Source organism: Micromys minutus (genome assembly GCF_963924665.1).
Source record: "Micromys minutus genome assembly, chromosome: 9".
In the NCBI taxonomy this organism is placed as follows: domain Eukaryota; kingdom Metazoa; phylum Chordata; class Mammalia; order Rodentia; family Muridae; genus Micromys; species Micromys minutus.
In genome coordinates, this window is record NC_137978.1 from 33679913 (window position 1) to 33700513 (window position 20601).

The following is a 20601-nucleotide window of genomic DNA, read 5'->3' on the forward strand; positions in this document are numbered from 1 at the left end:
GAAGCTCTGCTTGCAGTCCCCCGGCTGCGGCGGGGCAGGGTTTCCCTGGACCAGTGTCACGTCCAGCGTCTTCACTATGGCTGGCCCCGGCCCCGGCGCGGCGCTTGAGTCCCCGCGGCAGCTTCTGGGTCGCGTACGCTTCCTGGCTGAGGCGGCGCGGAGCCTCCGGGCAGGGCTGCCACTGCCTGCGGCGCTGGCTTTCGTGCCGCGAGAGGTGCTCTACAAGCTTTACAAGGACCCGGCGGGACCCTCGCGCGTGCTGCTGCCTGTGTGGGAGGCAGAGGGCCTGGGGCTGCGTGTGGGTGCCGCGGGCCCTGCCCCGGGCACAGGCTCGGGACCGCTGCGCGCCGCCCGTGACAGTATCGAGCTCCGGCGAGGCGCCTGCGTACGCACCACCGGCGAGGAACTGTGCAACGGGCACGGACTCTGGGTGAAGTTGACCAAGGTGCGCCCCGGATGGCAGGGATCCCACAAAAGACCCCATGGATCTAGCCTACGCCCTGGTTGTTCCGCCCCCTAATCCCATAGTGAGCTGGCATTGCTTTCAGTGCTCTTTGCCCTGGGCTGGGCTGGGCGAGCAACTGAGTTGGTTTCTGTCCCCTGACGGCTGTCCCCATCTGGCGCGTCCCTGCAGGAGCAGCTGGCCGAACACCTGAGTGACTGTAGTCTGGACGAAGGCTGGCTTCTAGTGTGTCGCCCAGCGGAGGGCGGAGCCCGCCTTGTACCTATTGACACTCCGGACCACCTGCAGCGGCAGCAGCAGCTCTTTGGTGTCGACTACCGGCCGGTGCTCAGGTTCTGCAACTGAAAGAACACGATTTGGTGTCTGACAGATGCAGAGGGCTTGGAAACACAACCAAAATCCAAACCTTGGGTTGTGAGAGAGATTTGGGTGGAGGTGGGCTAAGAACTGGCAGAAATGAGACCTGAAGGAGGCTTGTAGAGGCTTGAAGCTAGAACTCGAGAAGGCTCCAGATCCGGAAGGTGGTGTTCTTGTTGCCTGTGCCTTCCTCCTCATTTACTCCACTCTGTGCCCACAGATGGGAACAGGTGGTGGACCTGACATACTCACATCGCCTGGGGTCCCGGCCTCAGCCAGCAGAGGCATACACAGAAGCTATACAAAGACTACTGTGAGTTATCTGGAATGGGGTGGGAGAGGAGGGATCAGGGCCTGAACCCAACCTAATTAGGGGTTTGGGGTTGTTTAGCTATGTACCACCAACGTGGACGTATGAGTGTGACGAGGACCTGATCCACTTCTTATATGACCACCTGGGCAAAGAAGATGAGAACCTGGGTAGTGTGAAGCAGTATGTGGAGAACATAGATGTTTCTTCCTATACGGTGGGTGCTGGTCCTCCTGTGCCTAGATACGGTCACATCGCTCAACGCCAGGTCCAGAACTCCCATCACCAAACTAGGGCCAAACCCGCATCCCCGTAGGCTATACTTAGTCCCACTATCCTTGGAAGCCCTTTAAGGAACCCCAGACGCCCTTCCGACCCTATAGCCACCCCAATTCAACCGTTTCTGTTCCCCAGCCCAAAAATGCATGCCCAGTGTGACTCCACCTCTCTCCCCCTACCTTAGGAGGAGTTCAATGTATCCTGCCTGACAGATAGTAACGCAGATACCTACTGGGAGAGTGATGGGTCCCAGTGCCAGCACTGGGTACGGCTTACCATGAAGAAAGGCACAATCGTCAAGTGAGTGGGCTCTGGGCGTGACAGGGTGGGTGAGCCATGTGCTGTGAGTGCCTAGAGACTCACTCAGATACATACTCTGAGCTCTCAGGAAGCTGCTACTCACCGTGGATACCACAGATGACAACTTCATGCCAAAGCGAGTAGTGGTCTATGGGGGTGAAGGGGACAACCTGAAGAAGCTGAGTGACGTGAACATTGACGAGTGAGCAGGCTTTCCCGGGGTGGGAAGTGGGACATGATCTTAGCAATGGGGCCAAGCTCAGTGAATGGAACCCCAAAAGTTCCTGAAGGCCTGAGGCAGCAAATATCTGAACTGCTTTATACCTGTCTCCTAGGACCCTGATTGGTGATGTCTGTGTGTTAGAGGACATGACCGTCCACCTTCCAATCATTGAGATCCGCATTGTTGAGTGTCGAGGTAGGGTTCAGGGTCATAAGGAGTCCTGGGCTGTGGTTGAGGGCAGGCTGATAGTGTGGAGAGAAGGGAATGGAGTTGGGGTGAAGCTACGGGACCAGAGATAGTATATGCTGCTGGGTATAAGCCAACCTTAAAGCCATAGAGGTAGTTGGGCTCATCTAGAAAGGAGCTGGGTTGGAATTCACAGGCATCCCAGCAGCATAGAGATGGAATGGATACACACACGTGCACACACACACACACACGTATGTTTGTATATATGATGTGATAGAATCTCTGAAGCCTCTGTGGCTAACAGTGACAAAATGCCCACTGTTAAAGAAGCCATTCCCAGGTCTGAGGGCCAAGAAAGCAACAGGCACAGTAAATGGCCAGATTCTGACTCCATCCATCCTCAGATGATGGGATCGATGTTCGTCTTCGAGGGGTCAAGATCAAGTCATCTCGACAGCGGGAGCTAGGGCTGAATGCAGACCTGTTCCAGCCAGCTAGTCTGGTGCGATATCCACGCCTGGAAGGCACTGACCCAGAAGTATTGTACCGCAGAGCTGTCCTTCTGCAGAGGTAGGTATGGTCCTGGCCCTGCAGGCCTCCCTTCCTTTTAAGTCATTCTTCTTCAAGGGTCAGAGCACCTCCTGAGCCTCGCTTCCGTCCCTGTGGACTAGAGACTGGGGTCTTCCATCCATGCCAAACTCTTTATCTTACCACACTACCACAGATTCATCAAAATCCTGGACAGTGTCCTGCACCACCTAGTACCTGCATGGGACCACACACTGGGCACCTTTAGTGAGATTAAGGTGAGTCTGGGCCTGCAGTACTTCTCAGGACATTGGGCTATTTGCCTAGTTTTCATTCTTTTTTTAAGATTTACTTATGTTATTTATATGAATGAGTACACTGTAACTGTCTTCAGACACACCAGAAGAGGGCATCAGATCCCAGTATAGATGGTTGTAAGCCACCATGTAGTTACTGGGATTTGAACTCAGGACCTCTGGAAGAGCAGTCAGTGCTCTTAACCGCTGAGCCATCTCTCCAGCCCCTAGTTTTTATTCTTTAGCAGAAAGTTCCTCTGGGGCTAAACCCTTACTGGTTCTGAAAACCAAGAAGAAAGCCAGACATGAGTGACTAAAAGTTAGTGTTTGAGGGGCTCGTTTCCATACAGGCTGTGAAATGGCTGTGAAATGTGCAATGAGGGAGAGGGTGGTGACAACTCAGGCGGGGCAGCTGTAGGAAAGGCCACTGTGGTCCTACGGCAGCTCCACGTGACATAAGGAAACCATACAGCTAGGTGTGGGTGTGACACAAGGCTAGAAATTGGCCGACAGGAAGCACAGCCTCTTCTCCAGAGACTGGTGTAGCAGGTCATGAAGTAGCAAGTTTTCTCTGGTCGGTGGAAGTATTCAAAAGCTTGTAAGGATGTTAGATTTGTGTTTATTGTTTTAAATTTGTCCCCTTCATGGCTGATTCAAAGAAGAAACTAGAGGCAAGAACAGAATAGACTAAACTGGGTCTGGAATGGTAGAGCTGAGTCTAGGCATATAGAAAAGTCCCAGGGCCTAGACATAAGCTGCCCACTCATTCTGCCCTGCCCACCTTTCCTCACCAGCAAGTGAAACAGTTCCTGCTGCTGTCACGCCAGCGGCCTAGCCTGGTAGCACAATGCCTGCGTGACTCGGAAAGCAGCAAGCCCAGCTTCATGCCTCGGCTGTACATCAACCGCCGCCTTGCCATGGAACACCGTGCCTGCCCTTCTCGGGACCCTGCCTGCAAGAATGCAGTCTTCACCCAGGTCTGGACTAGACTGGGGGCGGGTCAGTAAAGGGCGTAGGGGTTTGATTCAAGAGAGACTGGAGCAAGTGCAAAAATAGCAGCTTTATAGCACAGACCTCCCCAGCCCCTGCTCACCCCCACCTCCTCTTGCCCCCAGGTTTATGAAGGCCTCAAGCCTTCTGACAAGTATGAGAAACCCTTGGACTACAGGTATGGCGTGAGGGTAAGGGATTGCACACACTGCCGGCACCTCTCACTGTCACACTCTGTGGTCCTTTTCCTGGCTGGTCTCTGGGCCTGTTAGTGTGCCTGAGCCCAACCCTGGCACAGCAGAGACCCACCATCCCCATTTACAGGTGGCCCATGCGCTATGACCAGTGGTGGGAATGTAAATTTATTGCAGAAGGGATCATTGACCAAGGTAAGGCTTTGACATGAGTTCAAATTGTTATCCTATTAGGGTGTTAGAGCTGAGACTGTGAGGTGCCCACCTGTCATTTCAGGTGGTGGTTTCCGTGACAGCCTGGCAGATATGTCAGAAGAGCTGTGCCCCAGCTCAGCTGACACCCCTGTGCCTCTGCCCTTCTTTGTGCGCACGGCAAACCAGGTGATTGTCTTCCCACCCACCACCAGATCTCTGCTAGTTCCCTCTGGAACCTGATGGAGCGGGAGGGGGCAGGGGAGGGAATTCCTGAGGCAGCCTCTGCATAGGGGGAAAGGAGGAGAGAGGAGTGTCCTTTGTACAGTAGGGTGGATGGTGGGGTGGGGGCATTACACTTCTGGTAAAGTTTGTGGGGTACTCAAGATAGGATAATAAAGTTTACCCCAGGTGCTGCTGACAACTCTGTCTCTGGGGCAGGGCAATGGCACTGGTGAGGCCCGGGACATGTATGTGCCAAATCCCTCTTGCCGAGACTTTGCCAAGTATGAGTGGATTGGACAGTTGATGGGGGCTGCCCTTCGGGGTAAGGAGTTCCTGGTGAGTAACAATCATCACCCTGTCAGCTGAGCCTAGGCCCCTCATAGGAAGGGCCAGCAGACCTGTGCAGTTCAGTAAGAAGACAGCAGTGTCTGTCACACAGGTCCTGGCCCTGCCCGGGTTCGTGTGGAAGCAGCTGTCTGGTGAGGAGGTGAGCTGGAGCAAAGACTTCCCAGCTGTGGACTCTGTGCTGGTGAGTAAGGCCCAGACCCACCGCTCCCCGGTACGGTACCTGTGCCTCTCTAGTCCCATTGATTCCCATGGCTTCAACGGATACCTTTGTTCTGGTAACTCCTAAAATCCTTAGCTCCAGCTCTCACTTCTTTCCTCAGCCTGGGTCCACCCATGCATTAACTCAAGATGGCGCTGTTGAGCCCTGCACTCTGCAGACTCTTCACCTTATCTGCAGCCCACTGTTGGGCTCCAGGCTCAGAGCTGCACCCATCCACCTTTGCCTGTGCCAGCCATCAGGGTCTTTATGTGGGTTTGTGTTTGTTCTGGTTTTTGCCTTTTGTGAAGAAGCATATTTGTGTGTGTGTGTGTGTGTGTGTGTGTGTGTGTGTGTGCGTGCGCATGTGAAAGAGAGAGAGAGAGAGAGAGAGAGAGAGAGAGAGAGAGAGGTAGAGAGAGAGAGGGAGAAAGAGAGGGAGAGAGGGAGAGAGAGAGGGAGAAAGAGAGGGAGAGAGGGAGAGAGAGAGAGAGAGATGGTAGGTGCATTGCACCATGGTGCACATGTAGAGGTCCAAAAACAGGTTTTGGGAATTGATGTTTTAGGAATTAATTGATTATTCCCATGCAGATCTAGAGCTTTGACCTCAGGACATCAGGGTTGGTGGCAAGTGTTTTTATTCATTGAACAGTCTTGCCAGCCTGTTTTTGCTTCTTGTAGTAGGGTCTTACGTAGAGAGGATGTGTAGCTGAAGATGACCTTGAACTCCCGATCTTCCTGCTCTACCTCCTAAGCACTGGGATTACAGGCATATGGAACATGCTTAGGGTCACTCTTGACTCTTCTCCCCCAGCATCCTGTCCAGCCTCTCCCTGGAATAAGTGTGTGTCTCCTGTCCTTGAGGTTCAGGCCATCTTTCTCCTGTTCCAACCATGTGTTATAAAAGCTAGTGTCCCTGTCTCTATTTTTATCCATCTCACGCTGCCAGGTAATTCATCTCACTCTCCTCGTTTAAACCACCGATGCCTCTGCTCTGGGCTTAGGACAGGGTGAACCTGTGGGGCCTTTCATGACTCCTGTGTCCCAGTCTGACTCACACTTGGGCCCTAGCAGAACATTCTTTATGCTTCTGGATTGTTCCTCTTTGTCCAAGATGTTCTGTCTCCCAACTTCCCTTGTGGCCAAGCCAGTTCCTGGCTGTCATTTGGGTCTAGCCAGGTGCCGTGTCCTGCAGGAAGCCTTCTCTCAGCTCCGGGCCCTTTCCTGGCCTCTGCACTCCCCACGACCCATGGGAGAGACTGTCCCAGTGGAAAGCTGACCGGCATCCCTGCCTCTCCCCAACCCCAGGTGAAGCTCCTGGAAGTGATGGAAGGGGTGGACAAGGAGACATTTGAGTTCAAGTTTGGGAAGGAGCTAACATTCACCACTGTCCTGAGTGACCAGCAAGTCGTGGAGCTGATTCCAGGGGGCACAGGCATCGTGGTGGAATATGAGGACCGCTCTCGTTTCATCCAGCTGGTGCAGAAGGCACGACTAGAGGAGAGCAAGGAGCAGGTGGGAAAACAGGAACTGTGGGCCCTCCCCTATATCCACCCTGCTGCTGGCTCCCACCGTAACTGTGCCCCTCATTCCTGTTGGTCAGCAAGTACGTAGATGCTCAGTGTTCACCTTTCCCAGCCACTGTTTCCTCCTCCCTAGGTGGCAGCCATGCAGGCTGGTCTGCTGAAGGTGGTACCACAGGCTGTGCTGGACTTGCTGACCTGGCAAGAGTTGGAAAAGAAGGTGTGTGGGGACCCAGAGGTCACTGTGGATGCTCTGCGCAAGCTCAGTGAGTTCTAGATGAAGGGCAGTTAAAGATGAATGGACGGGACTTAAGGACTAGCAGAGTGAGACCTAAGAATGAATTCCTGCTTGTCCCTCCAGCTCGGTTTGAGGACTTTGAACCGTCTGACACAAGAGTGCAGTACTTTTGGGAGGCTCTGAACAATTTCACCAATGGTCAGTAGAGGGCAGAGGACTTGCTTGCATTGCCTTGGGACGCGGCTTGTGGATTGAAGAGGTGGGCGGGAATTTACAGAGTCTCTTTGATCAGTGCAAGCCTTAATTTTCTTCTCCACCCAGAGGACCGGAGCCGTTTCCTGCGCTTTGTCACTGGCCGCAGCCGCCTCCCAGCTCGGATCTACATCTACCCGGACAAACTAGGGTGAATATGAGTACAGAGAGGGGCAGACACACACACACACACACACACACACCACAGCTTCCTAATCCTTTGCCCTAACCAACTCCCAGGTATGAGACCACAGACGCTCTTCCTGAGTCTTCCACGTGCTCCAGCACGCTCTTCCTTCCACACTATGCCAGGTGAATCTTCCTAGGTTCCACCCAAGTGTGGAAGGGTGGCTGGCAGGAAATTGCACCCCTGGGAGCAGCAGAGCTGCCTGACAGCCACCTTCCTCCCTCCTTTAGTGCCAAGGTATGTGAGGAGAAGCTCCGCTATGCCGCATACAACTGTGTGGCCATCGACACTGACATGAGCCCCTGGGAGGAATAAGGCCGAGCCAAGCATGCCCTGCTGCCCTCACCCAGGCCAGCCCGGTCTGGGTCTCAACGGAGGTGATGGGTTCTGAAATCTCAGCGCAGTGGGAGCCACGAGCTGACACTCACACTCCAGTCCCTCAGACCCACAAGCTCTACTCGTGCTGGGGCCTCTGTGAGCGGGAATCTTCCACAAGCCCAGCACAAGCTGCCAGGCCTGAGCTACTTGAAGGGGGCCATCTAGCTCCCCAACCCATGGACTAGTTTTTGGTTTCCCCTGTTTTGCCCCTTTTTTCTAGTTTCAGCCATGGCTCAAAATGTTTAAAAATTGGTAGAATGGTACTGCAAGCAAGGAGCCAAGAACAGTGCGGTCACCTTCGCTGGTCACAGACCCCCAAGAAAGAAGCCCCGGTTGGTACCCATCCCTTGTGTACCATAGCAGAGGTGTGTGGGCTCTGCTCTTCCTGTGGCTTGGCACCTACATCCACTCAATACTCACTTTACCATCAGCCAAACTACTGTCTTCTGGATCATATCCAGCCCAACTCCATATCTGCTCCCTTACCCTCAAGATTTCACAGTTGAGTTCTGTCCTCCCTAAAATTTCAGTAATTGATGTTCCCATACTCGAAAATAAGGCCTGATGTGAAACTTGCTCTAAGGGCTGTGCACACCCCTCCACTCCCCTCCAGGGCCTCCATGACACTCCTGTAGAACATCTTACATTGGGGAAATTGAATAAATGGAAAAATTCATTTCTTTAGAATGTGCTTTTTGGGATCCCTACTAAACTTGCAGTACTTCTAGAAAATTGCTGTGTCCTAGAAGGAGCTCTGAGGGTGCAACCCTACTGGGAGGGGAGGGGAGAGGAAGGGATGTGCTCGATGGGAGGGGCAGGCTTCACAGTGACACACAGTGGTACCTCTGGAGCATAGTGTGGGAATGAGAGCTCAGAAGGATGGCTTTGAGGTGATGGTGGAAGCCCACTTCCAGAAGCGGGTAAGGACAGACATATGGACATGAAGAGTGAAGCTGGGACAGCTGACATGCAGCCGGGTCCTGATACACTCCGAAACACCTGTCTGCACCCATGTGCCACAAAACTAAGGTCCAGAGACCCTAGCCCCTTCTTACCCCAGTACTTGTTCCCTCAAGCACAATGCTCTGGACAGCCATCTTGGTGGTCTAGTAGAATGTAAACAGTCAGGTGCCCATCAAAGCAAACTATACCCTAAAATCTTTCCTAATGTGTCCTCTTTAGTTCACACTGCCACTGAGAACGCCTCTTTACACGGCTGTGTGCATGCCCAGACCTCTCTCCCAAACTGCAACACACCCACTGAGCCTCCAGGGGCAGCCCCTCCTGCCCATGCGCTTTGGGTGGCCCACAGGAGACACACATGAACACCCTCCCTCCCAAGGAGTCAAAGCAGCAAGAGCCCCAGCTCTGTTGGGGAAGGAGCGCCTTCCCTACTTTGTCTGCAGGTGCTGTGGGGTGTAGTTTGTCTCTATGCCCGGACACGTACCTTAATATCTCTTTTACACCATATTTTTTGCAGCCTGCTTTGCACTTACTTATTCATTCATTTAGAAATAAAGCGTGGACTACAGATGTCAGGCCCTGGCTGCAAAGCACTGAGGCCAAGTCAGTGTTAGCTCCAGAGCACTCTCTTCCCACAGAAGCTTAGAGAGAAGACTGCCACATCTTTCTCATTAAGTCGCAGTGTAGAGCAAGTGTCTTCTTGGTGACGAATTATCATACCGCTAAGTGTGGATCCACTGAAACATTTTATTCTCTTTTTATTTTTAATTTTTTAAAACTTTATATTTTAAAGTTTTATTTTTAAAATATGGGCTGAAGAGGTGGCAGTTAAGAGCACTGAGGTCCTGAGTTCAAATCCCAGCAACCACATGGTGGCTTACAACCACCATGGGATCTGATGCCCTCTTCTGATGTGTCTGAAGACAGCTACAGTGTACTTATATATAATAAATAAATCTTTAAAAATAATTGTGTGTGTATGTATGTCTATGGGATAGGGGTATGCATGAGTATAGGTACCCAAGGAAGCCAGAGAGGATGTTGGATCCTCTGGAGCTGAAATTACAGGTTTCTGTGAGCCACTTGTTGTAGGTGCTAGGAACCAAAGCCAAGTCATCTGGAAGAGCTATAACGGCTCTTAACTGCTGAGCCATTTCATTCTTTAATAAGCCCGGAAACATTTTACTCTATATGTTCTATTGAATGAAACATCTGAGACACTTCCTCCAATCCTCACTTTGGTTTTGTTTCTGAGACAAGTTTTTGCTCTATAATCTTGGCTGGCCTAATCTAAAACTCCTTATGTAGCCCAGGCTGGCCACAAGCTTGCAGGAGTACTGTATCTACCACCAAAATGCTAAGGAACCCTTTAATGTGAAGGGCTTTTTGCCACTGCTTGACCTGGGGCAACCTGTGTGTTGCAGTTGCTTTCCTCATTAATGGAGGTAAGATCACACTCAGTAAGTTGCTGTGGCAACAGATGTGTGGGCTGTGACATTGAGTCAGCACTCCTGTGATCAGCTGTTTTCTCCAACCTGGGAGTTCAAATTCATTTCTCATGTCTCTGTTTTCCTCTTTGCTCCCCTTTCATTGTTCTCTCCCTTCCCCTATATGTACTACACTTCCACTTGAGCCACACCCCCAGATGCCCTCTCTTTTAATTATCTGATTTCATGTTAGTTTATTCATGGGAGACAGGGTTTCTCAGTGTAGCCCTAGCTGTCCTGTGACTCATTCTGTAGATCAAACTAGTCCTGGACTCAGAGATCCTCCTGCCTCTGCCTCCCAAGTGCTGGGATTAAAAGTGTGTGCCAGCACTATAGGGGTTCAGAAGCTGGAACAAAACAGCTGAGGTGCTTATTTTACATCCCAAAGCAGATGAGGCCTCTGGTTCTCCCAGCATCCCTCAGTCCCTACTTCGCATACCCCACTCCTAATCCTGAACTTTCCAGACCAGGAGCTGGGCTGCTTTCCCCCCAGAGACTCTTTTATATATAATCCAGACATTTTGATTTCTTCTCTCTGCTCTCTCGTTTTTTCTTTCTCCCCTCCCCCTTGCCTTCCTTCCCAAGATGATTTCCCTGCCCTCCTCGCTTGGGGCCAATGAATTTGCCCTCCCAAGTGCTTTTATATTACTCTTCTTGAACTGGCTCATTTTCACTGGTGGAGAAATAACTTATCGACCAGTATCCAACATTTAAACTTCTTTATAATTTAGACTGCTAGGCCTGCTAGAATGTCAGCTCTACAGAGGTTGGATCCTTGCTTTGTTCGGATAGATCCCAAGAGCCTAAAGTTGTCTGAGTTAAAAAAAACATATGACCTCAAAATCATATTTTCCAATTTAAAAAAGAGGGGGGGTGGGAATCAATAGTCTGAAAAGTTGTTTATGTTAAAAGTTGGAAACCACCACATTAATCAAATTACTTCTTTAAAGTCTGACCCAGCAGCTTAGAATCATTACCAATGTCCACACTGGCCTTCAAAGCCACCAATGGTGGGAATTCTTTGTGCTTATGTTAATGAGGTTGCTGCCAAGAGTTTTATAGTAAAGAGCAGCAGCTGCAGCTCTGACTCGCCATTCCCCCCTGGGCAATCGCCAGCTTGATGTGCAAAAACTAAGTTGGAAGTGCTTTAGTTCCTGCAGTGGCCAAGTAGTTTCTTTCACTCGGTGCTCTAAAAATAACAGTTCCTCACCACACTGACAAGGCCACCGCCAAATGGAATATTATGATGGGGACTGCAAATTCCCAAAGAGAGTTTGCTAGCAGACTGTGGGAAGAAGATCTGTGAGCCACGGTGGTCCAACTTTTGAAAGGTTTCTTTTGTGTCTCACGCTGCAGAGGATTGCCTTCTGAGCCTACCTCATCCCACACGTATGCAGTATGTATGTGAGTTCATGACACAACCACGCTGAGGTAACCCACCCCACGCATATCCCGTCAACCGGCTATGGGGTGTCTGTATTCTCACTGGCCACTGCTGTGGAGACAGCAACAGCTGCTTGTAGCTTCTCACCTGTCCAAAAAGATGATTCTCTGAGATTATGGTGTTAAAAAAACAAGCTGCCAGGCTGGAGAGACGGCTCAGTGGTTAAGAGCACTGGCTGCTCTTCCAGAGGCCCTGAGTTCAATTTCCAGCAACCACATGGTGGCTCACAGCCATCTATACGGGAATCTGATGCCCTCTTCTGGTGTGTCTGAAGACAGCTACAGTGTACTCATATAAATAAAATAAATCTTTTTTTTTTTTTTTTTTTTTTTAATGCAAGCTGCCTGCGGGGGAGCTAGCTCACAGTAACCTTCAGTTTGGCCAAAGGGCAACACACAACATGGACAGGTGTAGTCCTGCTGCTGATTGGTTTAGAGTGAATAAGCTACAGCACCTCTCCCATTATGCTAATAGCTTTTTTGTCTGCTGACTGCTGATGCTGGATGGGGGCAGGTGGATTTAACAGAACAGGGGCTGGGCCGGGAGGTAGAGCAGAGAGAGCCACAGCCACATGGAGACACACAGTGGCAGGGAAGTGGACTTGAGTCTAGTTGGGTAGCTGAGCCTCCTTGTCTTTATTATTAAACCCCAAGTGGGACTCATAAGAGCCCCCACAACACACACATACACACACACACACTCACACACACACAGTCACACACACACATACACACACTCTCACATACACACACTCACACACACATACACACACAGACTCTCTCTCACACACTCACACACACACACACACACACACACACTCCTTGGGAAAGAAATGAGATGTAATCACTTATGAACAGAAAAGCATAAGAAAGTACTCTTTTTTTGTTTGGTTGGTTTTTGAAGACAGGATTTCTGTATAACAGCCCTGGCTGTCCTGGAACTTGCTTTGTTGACCAGGCTGGCCTTGAACTCACGGAGACCCATCTGCCTCTACCTCCTGAGTGCTGGGGTTAAAGATGTGTGCCACCACACCTGGCAGAACAACTCATTTCTAATTAGCATTTACAAAGAACCTCCTGTATATGTGATATATGAATATGCATGAAGCTCTCAGAGGGAATGACATGAACTGACTTAGAAGGGAACTTGAGAAGAGGTCTCAGTGGCCTGGGCTTTTGGTCTAGTTTTCCTATCACCAAATAGGATGCTGAAGGAAAATTCCAACTAATTAAATAGACTTCACTTAACACATCTTGGGTCTTAGGAAGAATGGAACAAATGAAATATGGCCCTTATCCAGTGCGATGAGGACTGGAGAGGTGGCTAAGCAGTTAAGAGCACTGGCTGCTTTTCCAGAGGACTTGGGTTCAATTCCCAGCACCCACAGGATGGCTTACAATCATTTGGAATTCCAATTCCAGGAGACCCAAAGCTCTCTCCTGGCCTCTGTGGATTCCAGGCATACATGTAGGCAAAACACTCAAACACGTAGAACTGAAAGTTTTTATTGCTGCGGGAGTTTTGTTTTTTTTGGTTTTGAGATAGTTTCTCCATGTAGCCCTGGCTGTTCTGGAAACTCTCAAGCATTTCAGCCTGACCACAGTTTTCCCTCCCTCTTCTCCTCCCAGTTTCTCCCCTCCCACTTCCCCTCTCCCCTAGATCCACTCCTCCCCTCCCAAAAAAGCCAGTGTCCCAGGGATATCAATGGGAATGGGCTCAGCATAATAAGGTACAATAAGACTAGGCACAAGCCCTCATGCCAAGGATAGACAAGGTAACCCAGGAGGGACAAAAAGGCTCCAAGAGTCAGAGACACCCACTCCCACTGTTGGGAGTCCCACGAGAACACCAAGCTATACAACCATAACACAGATGCGGAGGACCTGGCTCAGACCCGTGCAAGGGTCCATGACCATCACGTCTTTGGAGCCCTTATGATTAGTCGATTCTGTGGGCCCTGTTCCTGTGGTGTTCTTGATCCCTCTGAATCCTCTCATTCTTATTCTCCCTCTTCCATGGGGATTTAATTTTAAAAATATAAGTTTTTAATTAAATATTTTAAATGTTAATTTCATTAACTCCTGGCCCTAAGTGCATGTCTCTTTAATATTCCTTGTGGTGAAATTGGATGTGTGTGTGACGTCTGCGCAGATGAAAGAAACAGGACAACTAGCTCTGAGAAAAGCACTTCCATGACAGAGCTGCAGCTGGAATGACTGTTTTCCCCTACAGAATGTTATATTTACTTGAAACAAAAACGTGACTAACAGTTTACAAAAATAAAGCCAGCCACTTCCAGGGAAAGCCACCAGTATTTATTGTCAATGATAATATTTGAGCTTTCAAAAGAAAGAATTCCAAAGAGTTTGTGTCTCTCTGAAGTAGGGACTTCTGGTTTCTTTGGAAAGTGGCTTATGTTGAAGGATGTTTTCCTGAAGCAGACACAGGTGGAAGCGTGTCTTGCTAAAGCAGACCCACGAAAGGATGCCTGATGTTAAGAAGGACTCAGCAGAGGGTGGACGACACTGGGTGGTATTGGTACACCTTACCATTCCTTAATGGTCATCGTTTATAGTGACTTCATAGAAAGAAGCACACCAAAAAACTTTGGGTGGTGTTCTGGGGGCTTCTTGCGCTTTCCACAGACTCTGGCCAATTGGCTGATACTGACTCATGTGGAATCTTGCTAAAACAGACTGATGTGGTGTTTTGCTGAGGCAAGACTGGTGGAACATCCTTCCACCAGTGATGTTTGGAGGGAGTATAAACAGGACTCAATGGGCAGTGCCAGTGTTAGGAAAAAAGATGAAGCGAGTGGAGGGGATATGGCCCCATGAGAGATTTACCAAGAGATCCCTCTGGGGGACCCATGTTGGGAATCCCTTCCCCCTGAGGGACCAGCCACAGGATGGTATAGTACAGAATAGAGTTTATTCAGGGCATGGGGTGGGGTAAGAAGGTAGTAGGGGCAGAGAGAGAGAGAGAAGAGAGAAGAGGAGTAGAGAAGCAGAGGCCGGCCATGAGCCCATGGGGGGGGGGGGAAGGGAATGGAGAGAGGAGAGGTAAGGGCAGGGAGCAAAGAGCCAGAAAACAAGAGGCCAAGATACCAAGAAAGAGAGGAGGGAACAAGCAGCCCCTTTTATAGTGTCAGATAACTGGGGCGGAGCATACCTGGTTATTGCCAGGTAACTGTGGGGTAGGCTATACCTGGCTGTTGCCAGGTATCTGTGAGGTGGGGTTTACAGAATCCTAACAGACGGGCTTGTTTGCATAGCTAGCTTTGCAGCACTTCTTGATCTCTGTCTTCCTTCATCTTCATCTTCACTGATCTTCACTTCGTTGACACAGTAGAGAACTTCTGGAATCCCTACTGGTCCAGGTGGCTAATGCTGATTCAGCTGAGGCCTGGCTGTTCTGCTAGTTCGAGGCACCACTGCTGCTATCCTGACACTACTATACTGGGCTCCTGGTGTATTCCTGAAGTGTTTGCGAGTGGATCGAGCTGCCACTGCTGACCTGTGAACTGAACTGCTGATTTCCTGACAACACAGATGGGATTTGCTCCAAAGAACAATTTCTAAACAGGTCCACTTCCCCCATATCCCAATAACCTTTCTTTTCCACTACCTCTGGTGGGCAGTGTGCTATAACGGAAGTTAAAGCATTTAAGAACCATTATTAAAAACAGGGTTTGGGGCTGGAAAGATGGCTCAGTGGTTAAGAGTACCGACTGCTCCTCCAGAGGTCCTGAGTTCAAATCCCAGGAACCACATGGTGGCTCACAACCATCTGTAATGGGATCCAATGTCCTCTCTTCTGGTGTGTGTGACAGCTACAGTGTACTCATATACAACAAATCAATAAATCTTTAAAAAAAATAAAAATAAGAGCAGGGTTTGAAAAGCCAAAGACAACATTTCTCTTTGTAAACTTGCCTTCCAATATTTAAGGACATTTCTGATCAGATGGATGGTCATATTAACATTGGTTTCAAATATTGTGAAAATAAGTAGCTCTAGGAAAATCGGTGCTACTCAAGGAGCTAATATTTTACAAACCGTCAATACATCAAGTTGGAAAATCATGTGAGTAAATGTCCACCCAAAGTACAGGTATTCGGAGGTCTGGTGACAGAAGTCTGTCATTCCAGCTAGGCAGAAGAGGGTCACAAGATGTAGACCACCCTGGACAATTTAGACTCTATTTCAAAGTAACTCATACTTTTAATCCCAACACTCTCAGATAGATAGATAGATAGATAGATAGATAGATAGATAGATAGATAGATACCTGAACTTGAACCTTGGAGCCCACAAGAACCCTGAGTCCCCAACTTGTCCTCTGGGACAAGCATTCACACAAGTGCCATGGTGAGCAAACCACTTAATAAATAGTAAAGATTTTAAAAAGATTAAAAAAACATAAAGAGGGTGTGGAATGTAGGTTAGTGATAGACTTCTGTCCTATCTTCAAATCCCAATACTACACACACACACATACACACACACACACACACACACACACACAACCAACACACACACACACAAACCCACAAAGTACAAGTATTGTAATGAAATAAATTATAAAATATTAACTGATATAACTTTGGAATCTGAAAGCAATTAACCTTTCAAAAACTACCACTTACATCAAGGAAGAATCCCTATAGTTATCTGAAGAGGTTAAAATCTCTCACTGTTTACAATTATGTGTCTATATGAGGTCATACTTTCATTATGTAATTCAACCAGAACCATACGTCACAGGCAGAAGAGATGGCTCAGTGGTTAAGAGCACTTGTTGCTCTTGCAGAGGACCAGGGTTTAGTTTCCACATAGCAGCTCACAACTGTCTGCATCTCCAATGAGGAGGGACCCGACACCCTTTTCTGACCTCTACAGGCACCAGATGTGCAGGTGATGTACATGTATATATTCAAGCAAAAACTCCCATACAAAAAATAACAAATATATCTAAAAAATGTTTAAATATTAAATTGTTTAAAAACACCATACACCACACTTGAAGGGAAAATACAGTTGTTTTTTGGGAGCTAAACATTAGAGAGATTTGGGGGAAGAGGTTTTTTTTTTTGTTGTTGTTGTTTGTTTTTGTTTTTTAGATTTATTTATTTGTTATATATGAGTACATATATATAGCTGTCTTCAGACACACCAGAGAGGGCATCAGATCTCATTATAGATGGTTGTGAGCCGCCATGTGGTTGCTGGGTTTTGAACTCAAGACCTCAAGAAGAGGAGTCAGTGCTCTTAACCACTGAGTCATCTCTCCAGCCCCCTGGGGGAAGGTTTTAAATAATACTTTTCCTGCTAAAATTTTGTTTTGAAAGTTTCTGTTTTTATTAACATATTTATATTGCCAGCCATATGTAGTGTCTCACAGCTATAATCTCAGCACTAGTAGAGGCAGGAGGACAACAAGTTTGAAGCCAGTCTGAGCTACATGCTGAGACCTTGTCTCAGAAAATGAAGAACTGGTATGCTCATCCATAGTCTTTGCTTAGCATAGGCAAGACTCTGAGTTTGTTACTTAATGCTGAAAATACATTTCTTCATAAAGTTTAATTATTTTTTTTTCCTTTAAGATGAATTAATAGGGGCTGGAGAGATGGCTCCGTGGTTAAGAGCACTGACTGCTCTTCCAGAGGTCCTGAGTTCAATTCCCAGCAACCACATGGTGCCTCACAACCATCTGTAATGAGATCTGATGCCCTCTTCTGGTGTGTCTGAAAACAGCTACAGTGTACTCATAAATAAATAAATAAATCTTTTAAAAAAACGATGAATTAATAGTTTTAAAATTCCTCACTTCAAACATGTAATGTGTTAGATATAAACCACATAAATAGAAGCTCTTTGTGATAAATGTGAAAAGTGATAAAACTTTTGTGGAAAATGATAATAGAACTTTATTATTTTTAAATGTAAAGAGTCTGTGATGATTGCCTATGCTTGGCCCAGGGAGTGGCACTATTAGAAGGTGTGGCCTTGTTGGAGGAGGTGTGTCTCTGTGGGGTGGGCTTGGAAATCTTCCTCCTAGCTGCTTGAGGATGCCCAGTCTGTTCCTGGTTTTCTTCAGATGAAGATGTAGAACTCTCAGCTCCTCCTGCACCATGCCTGCCTGGATGCTGCCATGCTCTTGTCTTGATGATAATGGACTGCACCTCTGAACCTGTAAGCCAGTCCCAATTAAATGTTGTCATTTATAAGACTTGCCTTGGTCATGGTGTCTGTTCACAGCAATAAAACCCTAACTAAGACAGAATCCAAAGGCCAAAACGTTTGAGAATCATTGCCTTAAAGGAATAATTTAAAACAAATATAAACTAAAGTAGTCTTTCAACTACTTCACCCCCACAAAAAGAAAAATCCCTCTAGTTCTCGAATTCCCTAGAAATCCACTAGTTTAAACTTAATATAGATGGTTTGAACCCACAAGATGACTGTTACAAAGCCTAATAACAATCAATCAATCAATCAATCAATGTAATAAAAAATTAATAAATGAAGTGGGTGATGTGCCTGTGTAATCCCAGCAGTGGAGAGGAGGGAGGAGGGTTAGCTCAAGGATAGCCTCAGCCTCATACTGAGTTCAAGGCTAGCCAAGATGCATAGCAAGATCCTCTTACCAGATTAACACCCACAAAGCCAGTTCTTATCAAAGCCACCATAACTCAATGACAGACTCTGCTTGCCCAGAATTTCAAGGTCCTGGATTTGATTCTCTAGCAAGCCGAAAATGAAGCAAAACAAAACAAACAAAAAAGCATTTTGTAGGGTCCAGCAAGATGGCTTAGTGGGTCAAAGTGCTTGCTGCAAGAGCCCTGCATTTGACCCCTGGAATCCACACAGCAGACAGAGAGTACTGATTCCCTCAGCTGTTCTCTGACCTCTGCACATGCGCATGCCTTAAGCATAAACACCCACCCACAGAAGTGATTTTTTTCTAAAGTGTTGTGTTTCCCAAGAGTTCTTCGGCTGAGTTCTTCCTGAGAAAGAAATGAATAGTTAGATTTTAGACCTACTGTAGCCAAATCAACACTCCTGTACTCCTTCACCAACAGGCCGTGCTATAGCTGTTTGAATGAATGATAACTTATCACCAGCACCTAACGTGAAGGGCCGCAGTGATGCTCTATGCAGATGTGAACATCAGTTTTTTGTTTCTTTTCTTTTCTTTTTTTTTAAAAGCAAGATCTCAGCTGAGCTCTTTTTTGTTTGGTTGGTTGTGTTTCAAAGTATTTATTATTTTTAAATTTTTTAAATCTTTTATTTATATGAGTACACTGTAGCTGTCTTCAGACACACCAGAAGAGGGCATGGGATTCCCATTACAGATGGTTGTGAGGCACCATGTGGTTGCTGGGAATTGAACTCAGGACCTCTGGAAGAGCAGCCAGTGTTCTTAACCACTGAGCCATCTCTCCAGCTCTGGCTGTCCTGGAACTCACTCTGTAGACCAGGCTGGCCTTGAACTCAAAGATCTGCCTGCCTCTGCCTCTGCCTCCTGAGTGCTAGGATTAAAGGCCTAAACTACCACCGCCGTCCTGCTTCAAAGTGTTTATTGACCATAAAATATCATTACCTCATGTTAACCTTCCAGGCAAAATAGAAAATCTATTTTATTTTATCTTATTTTATTTTGTGCATGGATGTCTTGCCTACATGTATGTGATATATCACATGCATGCCTGGTGCCCTTGGAGGTCAGAAAAAGGAATAAGATCCCCTGAAACAGGGGTTATAAATGGTTTTAAGCTACCATGTGGGTCCTCTGGGAGAACAGCCAGTACTCTTAACCATTGAGCTAGCTCTCTGGTTCTTAGAAAGAAAAAAAACATCTTAGATACCTTTCATAGTACAGAATGAGGAGTCCATACGGAAGTCACCCTAGTGGGAAGAAAGCTCTAAAGTTGAGGCAAACGATGGCCAATGGAAAAATACGTGCCTGAGCCTACCCAACACAACCAGGCACAGATGTGGGTCCCAAAAAGTCACTGGAGGTATCAGCCAAAGTTCCATTAGGACAGGCATATGGCCATGGCTTCTTGGCAGCCTCTCCAGTTGTCCTTCATTGCCAGAGAGATGCCGAAAATGTAGAGAATGATCCTGTGAAGATCCCAGCCATTGTGCTCAGCTTGCTACTCTAGCTGTAGCTTGAGCAAGATGACAAGTCATCACACTGGGTATGGAGGGGATCTTCCACAGAGATCCTGACACAGCTGGTGAAGGACACGCCAGTGCTCCCAGTTCAGGTCACATCGGTGCAGGCGAGGTAGATATTGAGGGTCTCCTCACTGAGCGCTCAGACTCTGAAGTAAGACCGTTGTTATTCTAAGACAATAGGGTTCTGGAGGCCAGTACCTAGGAGGCTTTGACACTGTTGATAATGATGAGAATGAGCCAGTCTCAAGTCTAGTCCCTGGAAATGAAGGCCAGAATAACTGTCACCGAAATCTTCACCAAGTGTGTATTCTCCCAGAGGGCCTCAGTGCAGCCAGCAAATCCAGCCTAACATGATTTCCCCAACCACCACACACAGCCACATGGGGTGTCTGTCCGCACTAGAGGGCAAAGAGTGAAGGGCTGTAGACGCTGGGCTAAATAAGGAGGCCTCTCTCAAAAGTAGGAGTCGGGGAGGCCACAACTGTGACAACTTTGAGGGAACATGAGTCTAACCTGGAATTTCACAGCCTGAGCCTGGGCCTGGGCCTTTGTATTTTGAGTGATTGCTTTTTGATGAGAAATTGTTAAGCAGATGAACATAAGATGACAGGTTTTGTCTGTTTTATTAGTATCAGCATGAGTATTATTATATTACTATTATCCCTTTGAGAAAGGGTCTCATGTAGCCCAGGCTGTCCTCACACTTTATACCTGAGGCTGGCCTTGAGCCCCTGGTCCTCTTTTACAGGTGTGTGCTACCATAGCTGGCCTGTGTAGTTCTGGGTGTCACACCCAGGGCCTGGAGCACTCGAGACAAGCACTCTACCAACTTCACTATGTCTATAGCCAAGAA

At 48.0% G+C, this 20601-nt stretch overlaps 1 protein-coding gene across 1 annotated transcript; it reads left to right on the forward strand.

Moving 5' to 3' along the window:
• Positions 1-27: 27 nt before the first annotated feature.
• On the forward strand, positions 28-8344 carry HECTD3 (HECT domain E3 ubiquitin protein ligase 3). Its single transcript, XM_080921519.1, has 21 exons — positions 28-445; positions 635-795; positions 1041-1133; positions 1212-1347; positions 1594-1709; positions 1798-1911; positions 2045-2127; positions 2526-2691; positions 2846-2927; positions 3740-3922; positions 4061-4113; positions 4260-4324; positions 4407-4510; positions 4763-4882; positions 4986-5075; positions 6399-6605; positions 6750-6879; positions 6975-7049; positions 7173-7254; positions 7344-7415; positions 7521-8344. The coding sequence occupies exons 1-21, from the start codon at positions 77-79 to the stop codon at positions 7603-7605; spliced, it is 2586 nt and encodes an 861-aa protein (XP_080777645.1). The 5' UTR covers positions 28-76; the 3' UTR covers positions 7606-8344.
• Positions 8345-20601: the final 12257 nt, after the last annotated feature.